The sequence below is a fragment of the Aspergillus niger genome, assembly GCF_000002855.4.
Source record: "Aspergillus niger supercontig An15".
Taxonomy (NCBI): Eukaryota; Fungi; Ascomycota; class Eurotiomycetes; order Eurotiales; family Aspergillaceae; genus Aspergillus; species Aspergillus niger.
In genome coordinates this window covers 882,052-896,571 of record NT_166530.1, presented here as the reverse complement: position 1 = coordinate 896,571, position 14,520 = coordinate 882,052, and the positions used below count along the sequence as shown (strand labels likewise).

Below are 14,520 nucleotides of genomic sequence, written 5' to 3'. Positions count from 1 at the left end.
GGCTCGTTGATGCATCTCCCTTCCCTATTTTCCACCCCGTTCTTCACGGACCCAGCAGAGACAAGAGAGTCGGCGGCGCAAAGGCCAGGCACCCTCGGCGTTAGTTACAGTCTACTAGCATCTACTTAGCCGGCCATGCACTCGGGCGTCCACTAGTCACGATAGATCCAGGCACAGATTAATTGGAATTGTACAGGACGAAGGGAATGGATTGGTCAGTGACGGAATTGATCGTGACTTTGCAAGAAAAATAAATTAAAACAAATCAAATATGAATAGATGTGATAACCAAAAAAAAAAAAAATAATATCAAATATCGAAAAGGATTATTAATTGCTGAAAAAAATAAAATAATGAAAAAGAATTTACACTTCAAAATGAAAAGGGGAATGGTCGAATGAATAAAATAATAACAATAATCATCATCATCATCATTGTCATGATAATAATAAATGCTCAGCCAAAACGAGAGACGGACAGCAACCAGTGCAGAGGGAAAAAGAGGTCAGAGAAACAATAAGAGACCGAGAGAGAGAGAGAGAGAGAGAGAGAGAGAGAGAAGAGAATAAGTGAGTGAGTGTACCTTACAGTCTACACATTCCCCGGCCCGTTTCAGACTAGTGTGGGTTCTTCTTCCCCCCCCTCTTCTCTTCTCTTTTCTTTTCTTTTCTCTCTTTTTTCTCTGTTTCTGTCTGTCCCGATCTCGCCTCGGCTTTAGTATTGAGTATTAGTAGTATTCAGTAGTACTGCTCAAGTAGTACTGGATGGGCTACACAACCAATTCAACCTTACTCTCCCTCTCTCCATCACACAAAAACATTATATGAGCAAGGGCACATGCATTCACCCCCAGATATCTATTTCACAAGTGATCGATTCAATTATTCGTATTCATGTCACCGAACCCAGAGTTAGAAAAGAAAAGCATCTGCCCGTGTGGAGTGAAGCAGCAGCAGCAACCGGGTGTGATCGGCCAGGCATCCAGTCACTCGGCGGTTATTGGCTATTGGTTTTTTTTTTTTTTTTTTCTTTTCTTTTTCATCCTCGTCTGAATCGTCGTCGCCCCTCACGTCCGCCTGTCTCTGCTGCCACCCCTCTCCCTGTAACCAATGCGAATTGGGATCCTCGCTGCATCGTCAATAATCAATCGTGCTACTACGCAGTACTCTTCATCATCGTCATCATCACTCACTCCGCGGCAATGGTTCGTCTTTTTGCTAGCCACATCGATCAGCTGCTTCTGTAAGTGCTTTTTTTTTTTTTTTTTTTATTCGCTTTCTTCATTCTTCTTCCCCCTCTACCTCGGTCCTAACCTCATCCTGCACCGAGAGGATCAGAAAGACGCATGTCAAAAATGGAGTGATTTAAAAAGGGGAACAAGAAAAAAGAGAGTCCACGAATCTGATATATGGCGCATCTCTTTGGCCCGGCGGTTCGATCGATCGTCCCCCCGGCTGTCGTACCAGAAACCATTCTTACCTGTCGCCTGTCGCCCAGTAGTGGACCGTCCAGCCTCCGCCGACTCTGACCCCCCCAAAGTCCTGCCCTTCTTTCCACCTTTGCCATCCCTCAATTGACATCTCAGAATAGAGGCAGGCGCCGTGTGTAACATTCTTGACTTAATTTCGCTGCGACCCGGACGGATGGGTTGGGAAAAACAGGTTATCCTCGGTTGATCTACCGTCGAGCCTGTCCCTTTTTGCTTTTTTTCTTTTCTTTGCTTTTCTTTGCTCTCCCTCCACCTTCTGACCATCCACAGTACTCCCGTAGATACGTCCTGCATGGTTTTGGGGGGGGAGGGGGGAAAAGGTATGATCCTACTCTGGGCTTAACCTTCTTCGTTTGCAACCCACAGTCGTTTTTTTGGGGCCTGTCTGGTTCACCAGTCCGTGTTCAACGGGCCCATCAGCCCCACTGCCCACACAGAAGCCTCGGACTAGTCGCCTGGTCCAGAATAGCGCTATACGTTTATTATTCATTAGTGGCAGGCACAGGAAAATCTACTGTCCCCAACGCTCCGGCTGTGCTGCGTCATTAGGATAAGCATGCGCGAGCTGCCGGGTTCTGAGGTGGTCAAGTGGACACTATCTCGGTGCGGTACCTACATCCGGAGCTTAGTGGATGATTGGATGTATGCACCTTCCTGCTCCTGCCGCGGTTGTTATTCCACTGTAAGGGGGGCGGAGGGGGGAGAGAGGAGGAGACTAAGATGCCACTCGATCCCATCGTGATCGTGCCAGTCAGTCGACGTTTCGTCGCTCTTTGCCCGGACAGGTAGTAAGTACTCCGTAGGTTGCGCTCGTAGATCAAGAGTCGGAGTTGCTTTATTGTGCCTCACAACTACCGCGTTATTCTCGCATAAGACCTACAGATGGGATAGTGCACACACGCGCGCGCCCTGCAAATCGAGGTGATGTAACTGACCGGGATCGCCCCTTTCCGGGGTCTCTTTGCTTTTTTTTGTGTGTGTCCCTCTTTGTCTGCTGCAGGCTTCGTGAACATTGATTTCCAGGTCCCCGAGGGGTTCTCCCACAATGCGAGCCCATAGTGCACAGAGCACACTCCAACCAACACCAAGCGTACTCCGTGCTACCCATTGGGTAGTGCACGGGCTTTTTCCTGAAGGCTGGAAGACATTCCCGGCCATTGAATAACACGTTCGAATTAGAGTCAAATACCAGGTGGGTAGCGGTGACGGTGGCTCGAACACCTTGGTTTCGACAGATAGATAGCTCGTCAATGGTATAGACTCTAATAGCCATTATTATCACATCACCCAAGTGTGGCCCTGGCACCCTTCAGCATGGCCACTAGTACGATTGTCCACGATTATTGTCCCAATCCTTCTTCAATGATGAGCCGAGGCTAGGCGCACGACGACGATCACCCAACAGGATCACAAACCAAGATACTTGTAGTTAGCTTACCAACAGACCACGGGCCCAATTGAAATTAAAGACCGAATCATCGCCGACGAAGCTCCCCGAGAAGCCGGGTCAGATCGAGATTAGGGAGGATCTCAAGGGAGGGCGAGGTCGAGCAGAGACCCGTCTGAGCTCAGTGAAGAGGAGAAGTTGTTGGACGGCGCGGAAACTATCGAGCGGATCGGCAGCCTAAGGCCGCCAGTCCACCCAATCGGGAACACGCCTCAGGCCGCCATGACTCGTGATCTTCGACGTCTTCCGCCTATCATATGCTCTTTCCTCTGCAACTTTCCCCCCCCTCTTGCCGTTATGGTTCTCTTTCACTCTATCCTCTAGTAGGCTACAAGTCTGTACTCTCTACTTCCAAGGGCAAACGGCAGTCTGTCACGCCTAACCTCAAACGCCTGCATCGGAAGCCAAAGTGCCCCACCATGTCGGTCCAGGCTTTTTATCAACCTCCCCTCCGATGCCATGCAACAATCCGAAGTGCTCGTCCACATCTCCGCACCCAGCACCGTGGGCGATGATGCCAGCTACCGCGCTCAAGTCGAAGCCATCCTCGGTTTCCAGCCCTTCTCGCGTCAGGTCATAACCTTGCGATCAGACGACAGCGACCCCGTCTCCACTGCAACGGAAGCCGGTCCCTCCTATACCCAGGGACCACACAATGCCAGCTCTTCTACACCCAGGCCTCCAGACCCTGGAGCAGCCTCATCAGTTCAGCGACAAAGTCATCATGACAAAGACTCGCTCGAAACCCCCCTGAGTGTCATTCCAGATTCTCAGCCTGAGCGAATACCCCTTGAGCCAGTCGACTTGCAGGAGATTGCTCTTCCCCAATCAAGTACATCTCGTCGCAAATCGACTGATACAAATGGCTCGCCTCCTCATACGAAGCGAAGTCGTGTGGATGTCCCTCCACTGGTGACCCAACAAGCACGCAACAATACACCCCCCTCAGACGAGCGTCTCAACAACGACAAATCGCCAAATAACACCGCCACCAAAGAAGAAGTCATTAGAACCTCAGAAGACAACACCCTACACCTCCCCCTAGACATCAAGCCAAACCCACCCCCCATCTCAGCAAACCCCTTCACAACCCACATCACCCCCACCCTAAAAATGCTCTCCATCCGCCTCAATCCCTCCCGCACATACACGCCCATCAACCAAACCCGACCCCTCGACAACCTCGAGAGAGGACACTGGTACCTCCGCCTCAATCTCTCCCCAAATCCAAACTCAACCTCCAGCTCCACCTGGGAGATGCCATTCTTCATGCGCTTCTGGACCTTTCTAACGGATTTCATCGCCAAAGAAGGCCGCGCCGGCTGGGGTGTCTGGTGCCTTCTGGAGGATAATGGCTCAGATAAACCTGCAAATGGCCTCGAGGATGGTGGTGATGAGACAACAACGAGACCAGTAATCCTGAAGGTCTATGCATGGGGTGAGATAGCTTCTCATATATACCTACTCTTATTCCTAGCGAGTGAGCGTCGCGTCCGCAGAATGGGGCTGCAATGGCGCGATAGTGCAGATGAAGTTGTTATTCAGATGCCGTAGTGATGGGTGGATGGGCTGATACCCACCTCCTATCTCCCCCCAAATCTCTTTGGGGGTTCTTTTCGTAGTATATGATACTCGTGGAGCATCAGCGATGCGCTATATATGTACATACTTCTTTTATACATACTACTATAAGTGTCAGGGATGGTATATCCTAGTCTGTGATTTCATTTTGAAATACTACTTTTGCGAGTGTGAATGGAAGCCCGTTCCTCATACTGAAGGTAGGATGCGTCAGTCCAATACAGCGGGAAGGACAAAGCAAGGCAATTGTATCTGGCCATATGTCATTGAGCTTATGGTACGAAGATATCGAGCTGATAGATAAGATAGATACTATGGTACAATCCGAGGGACGCCAAGACCAGAAGAAGAAGGAAAAAAAAAAACAAGAACAACGACGAAGGATGTGAACGAGAGAAGATAGCATGCAGACTTGAGTTTCAAGATCCCGGAAATAGTTCAGTAGCAGTCGCAAAGCCAACTCGTGGCCTCAAGAGGGCACAAGGAAACACGCCATATTCCGTAGAAAAAGGAAATCAGGCACAATCCCAACCTGAATGATGTTTCACGTTTGGATAGACAAGAAGCGTTGAGAGCAACGGGGAAATGAGAAGGAAGAACCTAGGAAATCGGAAATTGAATGGAGACAATTTCGGCTCATGTAGGAATAGAGAAAATAAAAGTATGACAAGACACGGATCAATGCACGGCATATGCGGTGGGACATCAAATATGTAACTGGCTTTGTGAAGATGCAGGAACGACAGACCAGCGAACGCCATTTGCACGGAGAAAATTTGTCTAATAGTTCAGCTCCCCGCTGCCGGAGCCACCGACCGCATCGAGATCCTCGTAGCTCTTGAGGCTGCGACCTTGTACGGCTTCGCGCGGACCCATGCCTTGCTGGCCGGCACCGGCGTCAACAAAGCCGCTGGCCCCCACCAAGGCGGCGGCAGGGTGTCCAGGAGGGATGTACGGCGCTCCAGAACTGGCCGGCAGGCGACCACCAGATCCATACATGCTGGACATGCCACGAACGGGGCTTAGGCGGCCGCTTCCAGTGCCTGGAGCGCCATGCCGATTGCCACGGCGATCATAAGGACCTGAGCGGTTATTATAGCGTCCGCCGCCACGGCGCATGACACCTGGCTGGTGCAAACCTGGGCCATCTGCAGACACCATTCCATTACCACTCCACGAGGGGTTGTTAACGCCCATGAATCCGGGTACTCCAGACGCTGGCACACCTTGGAAGCTTGGAGGAACATTTCCGCCGCCTGCAAGGTAAGGCGGCATGGACGCTAGGCTGAACCCACGTGGTGTGCCAGTCTGGCCCTGACCAGTGTTAAGAGGGAAATGCCCGTTACTATTAGCGTCGGACCGCGAAGGAGCAATTCGAGCAGGGTCGAGAACGTAGGCATTGACCAGAGAGAGCTGTACTATTATGAGTATTCGTCCCCACAGAACACATTGAAGGATCACTTACATCACTGCGAATGTTCTCAAACCACTCGGTATGACGCTTCTCGACATGCTTGCGCCAGAAATGCTCCGCCTTAAACAGCTTGGTACATTCAGGTACTTTGCAACGGTACTTGGACTCATCCTCCTGCTTCATATACTTTCCGAGCTCCTCCTCCAAGGCGTCCTCAACAGGCTTGCCTCCCAGCTTCCCGATATCGACATTCTCTGGCTCGAGAATCTGCAAAAGTTTGTCTTCGAATGTCTTGACCCAGTTGAATGCACGCTGAAGTTGTTGTTCGGTCTTGGAACTGAAACGCTGTGGGCGCTTCTCCTCCGGCACAGGCTGCTGCTCCTCGCCCTCTTCACTGGGCTCCTTCTTCTTGACAGGAAACGGCTGCCCTAGAGCACTGGCTCGAGCCACAGCCTTTGACTGTGTGGTAAGACCGGCCCGTGGCCGACGGAGATGTCCACCAGGACATTTTCGAGCAAGCTCATGCACAGAGTCACTCTCAAAGACACAGAAGAAACAGAAATTGTAGACCCTGCGAAGGTATTCAACCATCAGGTCCAACTTTTTCTTCTTGGCCAAGAGCTCCTCATCATCGAGTTCGTCATCTTCCCATCCTTCCTGTTCTTCGCCTTCTTCTGCCTCCCCTTCGTCAATGTCGTCGGCATCGTAGTCGGGCTTTCTCTTCTTGACACTAACAGGACCCGTGACAGGCGGCTGAAGCCAGCCCTTGCCGCGCAACTCCTCTACTCGCTCTTCGATCTTGGCGAATCCATCAGCACTTCCTCCCATCTCGACATCGAGCTTCGACACCAGCCTCCTTGCGAGTTCCAGGTCTCGTGAAATACGCTCCGGCGAAGAAAAAAGATCCCACAAGGCCTTCTTGCGGGGTTGCGACGGCGGGACATGAACACCCACGTGGCAGACAAAGTCGCCGTGAACGGGATCATGGATCGTTTTGTCGTTGATAGCCTCAAGTGCCTTCTCGGCAGCAGTCACTGTCACCGATCCGTTGGCCGCGTGATCATGTTCCATTTCCTCGCCCTCTTCCTCCCTTCCGTCCCCCCTCTCGACAACCTCAACGTCAGGCGCAGGATGAAGCATGATCCATCCCATTCGATGGTACTTCTTGGACGGATTGGGATCGCTGAGACTAAGCCACTTGAACCCACCATCTTCTTCTCCCAGGTGTTCCTTACAGAACTCTTCAATCTTCTCGCGGCTAACATTGGGCGCTAGGGTCTTGATCAAGAGAGCAGACTGGGACAAAGCTTCATCACGCAAATCTCCGCCTCTTGCTGGCAGCAAGTCCAGAACACCCAGGGTTTCACCAACCGCGGTAGTTTCACCCTCTTCCTTTTCGATCACACCGCCTGCACCATCGCTCTCACTCTTATAGATGCCTTCAAGCGTGAATTCATCAAAGAGACCACTCTCGAGGTCTCTCTCCCATTGCTGATAGGCACCCATGCGGAAATCCATCAGTTGACGACGAAGAGGATCCCGGACCTCAGGAACATAGCGCTCTCTGAACCACTCCTCGTTCCGATGATGCTGGACGAAAGCACGGGCCATCTTCGCCTGAAGATTCACCTTATACGAATCGTAAGCCGCCTGGATCTGTGCTCTCTCTCTCTCTCGATCTTCACGAGCCTCCCGCTCCCCTTTGACGCGATCAGAAGGTCGCCGACCGCCGTGCTTGGCGCGTTCCTTTTCTTCTTTGATCGACTGCTCCGCTCGCCACCATTCGGCAAACCAGTTGAATCCCACTTGGAATTCCAGAGTCAACGGGTTCGGGAGCGGATTGGTGGGGATAGGGCGCTTGACAGAATCTTGTCCGGGGACATAGCGGTCGATATTGGCAACGTTCGGTGAAGGCGCACGTCGACGGTCCTCACGGTCACGTCCGGCATGCTCCCGAGAGGCAGCATAGTAATCGTCTCGCGATGCACGGCGATCAGAAGGTTCGTAGCGGTCGATCATAACGGGCGAGCGAGAACGTCCGCGTCCTCGGCGTCGATCCTGAGACACTGCATACGTACCAGTGATTAGAATTTAAGACCATGACCATGAGTCCGGGAGCACCCGGAGGGGTAGTCTAGGAGCTAAACACTTACCAGGCGACCTGCGGCGGTATGAATCCACCGGAACCCTTGAAGCATAGGGGTCACCACCTTCTCTGGTCCTGCCGGGGGACCCGTAATTGTCATATGAGTCCATCGGGACAAGACTATGGAAAATCGCGTCGACCGAAGCTCTTAGGGGCCGTAACGGAGGAAATCGGAGCCGGCTTCCAGACAATGGCCGAGGGTCGCGCCCAGGACGGTAAAGACAGAAGGCGTAAGCTAAGATCCGAAATGATCAACATTAGAGCAAGTCCTTCACGTGTGCAAGAGTGCCTGGTAGGTTGGACGTTGACGAAGCAGGGTTAAGGGGCGAGTTGGGCAAGAAGAAGATGCAAACGAAGCTGGTTGCCGGGAGCCGGCCACGGAAGAGATAGACAAGGCATGATTTTGGATAGCGATGACAGGGGCGAACCCGGAAACTGAGAGGATGAAAACGCAAGTGCGCTCGCGAGAGCCAAGAGAGGACGAGAAAAAGAGAGGAGGGCACAAGGTAGACAGTAGAAAGTAGTAGTTCAATTCAGCACGGAGGGTGGTGCGAACCAATAATGGCGCGACGATGAAAGGAGTCCAAGATGAGGTTTTAAAAGTAAAAGAGGAAGAGACGGGATGAAGCACAAGTGAGGCGCGGATCCAAATGAATTGGATGGATGACAGGGGCAGCTTGGACTGAGATAATTGAGCAGGGGTAAGGGGACGATGAGAGACAAAGGCGCTGCGATGAATTGACTGAACACAATGGAGAAAGAAGAGAGAGGATGAGAGAGAGGATGAATGGTAAGGCAGGCGACCTACAAGAGAAGCCTTAAGAGGAGAGAATTGGAGATCCAACGAGATGCGAAGATGACGGACGGAGTACTAGGTCCAATCCGAGCTGAGCAGATCAGACGACACAGACGACAATCGCAATAGACCGGGAATAATCACCGGGCAAGGCGGATGATATATAAACGGATGTGTTGTGGGGGGGAGAGGGAGAGGGAGAGGAAAGAGAGAAGAAGAAGGGAAGAGGTGGAGAGAAAGCGAGAGGGAAGGGAAAGCAGCGAAGGAGAGACACAGGATTGGGAAGTGAGGCTGGAGCGCCGGAGAAGGGAGGCCACCTAGTCCCGACCGGGCATAGCGCCCCCGGGTTCCCTTTCTTGTCGCCGCTCTTCTTCCAACAAAGATTATGGAGATGGAGAGATAAACAGTGTGTACGCCTCGTCTCTCATCCACAAACCCCCATCCTGAAAAGATTTATGGCAGGCAATATTATAATGTGTTCTCACTCACCTGATATCTCGGAGCCTTGAAAGTGGAGTAAGTGGAGTATTTCTCGGTCTAGTCCTAACGATACGCTGCTAGCAACTGGTGGCAAAATAGAGGCGCGGGATGCTCAGTCGTAGCCATAGATTTGACATCCGACCGGGGAATATAGAAAGATAGAACCAGCATTGGTGTTGAGGAGCAGCGTTACGCAGCCTGCCTTACGATGAATACAAAAGCAACTTCTGTCAGCATCATCGCACTCGGGATTCACTATACCAATTTCACTCCCCTCTTTTTCATCCGGGGCAAAGTGAAGACTCGCGGCCTGCTAACTCTGTTCTACTCAAAGCACTCACACCACAGGGACCTGCTCTAATGTCAAGCCACGAGAACAAGGCAAGCACGACTAGTAACGAGTTCGCCAAGTATGTCTTGATATTTGTACACGACTAGTAGGGGAATCATCCGTTGAAGATCAAGGTAATATATCAAACGAGGCATCAAAAGGGGGCAACAGAGAAAGGCAGAGGGAAAGAAGCATCGGCCGTGGTAGCCTCAGACTATCACAGCCTCGCATGTCAGACCACTCTCCAATGCAAATTTCAGAGAGAGTGGCGCCCCATGTAGTCTCACAATCGCATCAACAACAGAAAGATCCCAGGTCACATTCAGGCACTACCCCAGTGGCTCCAACAGTCAATCGAAATGTTCCATGAAAAACCACGGGATGAAGTCCGTCGTGGAATTCTCCAGTCGAGAACTCTCCAAATCGAAACGCATGGCCAGAGAGAAACGACTTTCGGACTAACTGCACTGAACTTCAAGTGTGTTGGGACAATCCGCGACACGGAACCAAGACATGCGTGCATCATCCACCACCAAGGGATGTAAGCTCTGTCGCCGCGCCACCCGACCTCGGGGTTTTATTTTACCAGCGATGGGCTTCAATCTAATACCAACCAAGGCCCGAAGCAAGACGCAAAAGAACGGATCGGATCAAAGCGGTGGACTCAGGGACAGGAGAAGAAAGAACACAGTACACCAAAGTTGCCAATGACATTGAGTTGCCTGTCGACAGAGACTTTGACGACAAGACATATAAAAAGGCTGCCGCCAGCTGTGAGAACCACGACCTTTGGAAATAAGAAACCGGGTCATGCAGCATCGACAGTGGGACGAACGTAACAATTCATAAGTTCGAGAATCGTGCACCATCCCGAGAAATGGAAAAAAAAAAATAACAAAACATAATCATCTCATACATGCAATCCTAACAGGCTGAACATCGTTAGATGAAAAGAATAAGGAAAATAGTAATAATACTTCGTGCCAGCATAACAATATAAACAGACATAAAAGTTTCAAACGGATGAAACGAGACGTTTCCGAAGAAACCAGAGGGAGGTGGGAATAGCGTCAATAAGTACGAGAGAAGATGGGGCAGTTGCGCATCGCTCGCTGCAGGGAGTAAAGGTTAAGGAAGACGGGGGTTAAAGAAAATCCAGACATCCATCCATCATAAAGGGCTGTTGTGGTGAGCAACATTTTCGCAAAACGGTTCTAGGACGAGGCAACGCTCAACCATCCTCGTCGGACAGCTCAGCAGATTCATTCTCGCTTTCATCCGCACTGGTGCTTGGCTTGGCGCTAGTTTTCGTCTTTTTAGACGAATTGATGGTGTCATCGTTGACATCACTTGATTTTCGTTTCTGTGCGGATGGCGGGTTATCGCCAGGTGGTTTCACCGCATTATCGTCAGCGCCTTCGAGTCCAGCGGTCGTAGACCCCGATGCTTGCTTCTTCTCCATAGCAGCCACTTCGTCAGCCGTTAAGAACCGCCCGCCAGGACCACGAGGGCGGCGCATGGCATGGTTATGACGCGATTCGTGCAGATATGGCTTGCGACCCTTGGAAGTAAGCCGCAACTGTTCCTCCAGTTTCTGGCGAGCCACTCGTCGTTTCAAGATGCGATGAAATTGCTTCGCGTTCACGTATAAAGGTGACTCCTCAGCGGCGCCGGCGACCATATCCGGCGAAGGCTGGCTTTGCTGAACAGGCGGCTGTGGTGGTGGCGGCATAGATGGGGGCACCGAAGGCCGTCCAGCATGGTTGATAAGTGGTTGCGCATTTTGAACATGTGGACTACTGACATGGCTCATGCGACGTTGCTGCATCTGGGCGTTCTGGGACATCTGTACCTGGGATCCCATTGAGGGCATCTGGCCGGGAATCTGGGGTGGTGAACGAGGATTGCGGTCACTCTTGACCTGCACCCCAGCCATGCGCGGTGATCCGCGGGGACCCGGAGCCATCTGGCCAGCCATCGAGTCTTGATGGAGAGGATAAAATTGACCCGATGCTGCAGCGGTGGCCATTGCGGCTGCCTGCGTAGGGGAGATACCATATGTCTGTGGCATCGCCGTGGTAACTCCATACGACTGGGGGAAATTCATTTGCTGATGTACAGAGCCCGGGGCATTTTGAGCAGGCTGATAATGAGATTGTGAGGGAACAATGGGAGACGCTTGATGTGTCGCGTGAGCTTGTTGCATGTGCGCTTGGGGGTTGGTGGGAGAAGTCATTGACCCCACCGTCGACCCAGCATTTTGGGGAGCTGTCTGATACGGGGCAGTGATGTGAGAGGAGGCGTGGGGATGCTGGCCGTGAGGCTGTTGATACTGCGGCGGGTATTCCATCATGGAGCTGCGACGGTGATTACCGTCAGGCTTCCGATTCGAGTCGTGATTGGAGTACCCTGGCTGTCAGGAACCAGGAGGCTAGAACCAATAATACTGCCAAAGATGGGCCAATCCAAAGGAGCTTCACTCGTTTGAGACCGAAGTGGCGAAAATAATGAGAAATGATAGGTTGTCAACAACACAGTTGCACTTGACTATATCACCGTCGTGCACAAAGGAAAGGCGGTTATTTACTGATTCGACGAGTGAACTGCGAAAGTCTGCAGGCTCTGGTTGATAGTGTCAGCATGGAGCGCAGCGCCAAACGGTCACTGGATTGCGGGTGGGGGTTGGATGGGAACAGAGGAAAGGCGCTTACACCGAGGGCGCGTACCTCTGTTTTTGTTTTGCCAATACACCCACTCATCAACTTCTGGCGTCAAGGAAATTCGCCCAAAGGTGAACGCTTGTTTGCCGAAATGCTTCAACCCGCTTTTTCCGGAGGTTCTGCGTCTTTTTGTGGAAATCTTACGTTCGCCTCCAAGTGTAACGTGGTTGGGCTTCGATGCAGGGAACCAGGATGCTCTCGACAAGATGTCGCACTTGATGCGTTGTCAGACAAAGCGCGATCTTCTTGATAATGGCGCTCAAGTCTATCGCAGACACACAAAGACTACGCAAGTATAAGGAGACGACAACTGGCAGGCTACCTGGGTAATGCTGCTCAGCTCCTAAATTCGTCAGGCTGCTTGGCCACGTTCGTATGAGGCGGTGCTAGAGCAACCTGGTGAGTTAGTCCGTCTGGGCCCGGGAGTTTGGAAATATCCTGGTCCGCAGGCTCTCGAACTATAATGCCACTCGACGCTGTCGTCAGGGTACGCCTGAGAGGGGCTCGCACGGCTCAGTGGGCTACAAAAAACTATTAGCATCTATCATTCCCACCATCCCGAGAGTTTCGACTCCTGATTTGTGCGCTGTCACGATTGGAGGAGAGAGGAGGGGGGGGGATAGGAACTGTCAAGGTGGTGGTGGGGGGGAGGCAGGAGGGGGGAAAACATCGTGGCGGTTTAGTCTTTTCAGGGCTGAAGGATGTATGCGTTGGCAAGCGGAATCATGATGCAGCCGGCAACATACCTTGTTCAAAAGCGACGCACTCGCGACCCCAAACAAGGGTAGGCGGAGTTTTGCGCGCGCGCAAAAGCGGCACTTAAAAACAGGGAATCAAACAACCGTGATGGAAGAGCTATTCTGCAGTCTCCGACCGTAGAAATCGGATGCGCGCCTATTGACAGGTCATGGTGTTAGATAGCTGTCAGAGAAGGGCAAAGGCAAGGATTGACGCGTGGTGATTGGGCCATCATGGGGCGGGGAGTCGGGGTTGCAACTGAAACGCGACAAGAAAACATAACAATGCATAAGCGATAGCAGAAGCTCACAGGGACCAGGGATGATAGGAGGAGTCGCAGAGGGTCTTGCCTGCAGTACTTAAAGTACATGCGACACTAATTCTAATGGTTTGATTTGCTTCGAGGGTGGGTAACGCCAGCCATAACTTTTGGGGGGGGAGAAGGGAGGAGGGAGGGTGGGCAGTAGGGAATCACAGCTGTCGCGGTTTGCGGGCCGCGGCCAGAGGGAGCCAAGAACAACAACAGGCGGACTTTTGCCTCGTGGTTTGAAAAGGTTAATTACCTTTATCAGGGTTATTCTCCGCAGGTGGCAGAAAAGCCTCCAATGCAGAGCGACACTGAAAGCGACTCGTTGTAATGATTTGACGAGGGCTTTCAGTCACGAGGGAAGGAACCTGTGATGATTCGCGGGGCGATGGCAACGCGACGAAGCTCTGCCAACGAGAGAAAGGCGGACAAGCAAAGGAACGTCCGTTTCTTTCACCGCACGGTAGGCTGCCGCTGATGTCAGTCCGGCCCGGGTTGATCCGCGACCGAAGCGGCAAAACAAAATGGGAAATTATAAAACAGATGACGGAGGGGGTGTTTATGGTATATGATAAACAGAAGGGGTATGTATAACAGAAACAAAAAATAATAAGAATAAAAATAAAAAAAAGTGGAGTGGTTCGGAAAACAAAGCAAAGAACTCAAAGAAATGTAAAAGACCAAAAATAGACTAGAATCAGTGGAGAGGGTTGTAGCTTATGGTCATAGCTACCAGTTGTTTGGACAGCAGAAAGCAGATGCACACAAACAATGGAAGAACAGGCAACAACATGGAGCCCGGGGGGAAGAGGGTGAGTGAGAACTTCCAATGAATAGTGAAGATCCGGCCTCGGTACAGCAGAGGATACAAATGATTGGGCGCGCGTCAAATTAAAGTATGCAATCACAGAAGAGGAAAAAATACAAAGTTGAGCAAGGGGCAGCAGCAGTAGTAGTAAGTGGTAGTATATGGCTAAACGTACCTTAGATGATGATTCGACCACAACCGTGGTAATGACAGAAAGGGAGGAAGGAAAATGATCAATCACGAGAGTGAAGCGGATGGGGGGG

General features: G+C 51.5%; 6 protein-coding genes across 6 annotated transcripts; 3 read left to right on the top strand and 3 right to left on the bottom strand.

Moving 5' to 3' along the window:
* Positions 1-1,348: 1,348 nt before the first annotated feature.
* Positions 1,349-2,762, bottom strand: An15g03690 (hypothetical protein; the record flags this gene model as incomplete). The annotated part of the gene is made up of 5 exons (XM_059744612.1): positions 1,349-1,745; positions 1,834-1,914; positions 2,005-2,064; positions 2,217-2,333; positions 2,425-2,762. 5 exons carry the CDS (start codon positions 2,760-2,762, stop codon positions 1,349-1,351), a joined length of 993 nt encoding a protein of 330 aa, XP_059606477.1.
* A 633-nt stretch (positions 2,763-3,395) lies between these two features.
* On the top strand, positions 3,396-5,057 carry An15g03680 (uncharacterized protein; the record flags this gene model as incomplete). The annotated part of the gene is made up of 3 exons (XM_001396869.3): positions 3,396-4,472; positions 4,636-4,794; positions 4,827-5,057. The coding sequence occupies 3 exons, from the start codon at positions 3,396-3,398 to the stop codon at positions 5,055-5,057; spliced, it is 1,467 nt and encodes a 488-aa protein (XP_001396906.3).
* A 240-nt stretch (positions 5,058-5,297) lies between these two features.
* On the bottom strand, positions 5,298-8,187 carry An15g03670 (uncharacterized protein; the record flags this gene model as incomplete). The annotated part of the gene is made up of 3 exons (XM_001396868.1): positions 5,298-5,930; positions 5,983-7,997; positions 8,085-8,187. The coding sequence occupies 3 exons, from the start codon at positions 8,185-8,187 to the stop codon at positions 5,298-5,300; spliced, it is 2,751 nt and encodes a 916-aa protein (XP_001396905.1).
* An 80-nt stretch (positions 8,188-8,267) lies between these two features.
* On the top strand, positions 8,268-10,483 carry An15g03660 (hypothetical protein; the record flags this gene model as incomplete). Its single annotated transcript, XM_059744610.1, has 9 exons — positions 8,268-8,394; positions 8,498-8,583; positions 8,877-8,945; positions 9,065-9,279; positions 9,391-9,471; positions 9,551-9,763; positions 9,836-9,887; positions 9,966-10,225; positions 10,303-10,483. The coding sequence occupies 9 exons, from the start codon at positions 8,268-8,270 to the stop codon at positions 10,481-10,483; spliced, it is 1,284 nt and encodes a 427-aa protein (XP_059606476.1).
* Positions 10,484-10,915: 432 nt separating this feature from the next.
* Positions 10,916-12,034, bottom strand: An15g03650 (uncharacterized protein; the record flags this gene model as incomplete). The annotated part of the gene is made up of 1 exon (XM_001396866.3): positions 10,916-12,034. The coding sequence occupies one exon, from the start codon at positions 12,032-12,034 to the stop codon at positions 10,916-10,918; it is 1,119 nt and encodes a 372-aa protein (XP_001396903.3).
* A 290-nt stretch (positions 12,035-12,324) lies between these two features.
* Positions 12,325-14,043, top strand: An15g03640 (hypothetical protein; the record flags this gene model as incomplete). Its single annotated transcript, XM_059744609.1, has 8 exons — positions 12,325-12,520; positions 12,588-12,667; positions 12,761-12,803; positions 12,854-12,920; positions 13,105-13,188; positions 13,333-13,393; positions 13,610-13,715; positions 13,793-14,043. The coding sequence occupies 8 exons, from the start codon at positions 12,325-12,327 to the stop codon at positions 14,041-14,043; spliced, it is 888 nt and encodes a 295-aa protein (XP_059606475.1).
* Positions 14,044-14,520: the final 477 nt, after the last annotated feature.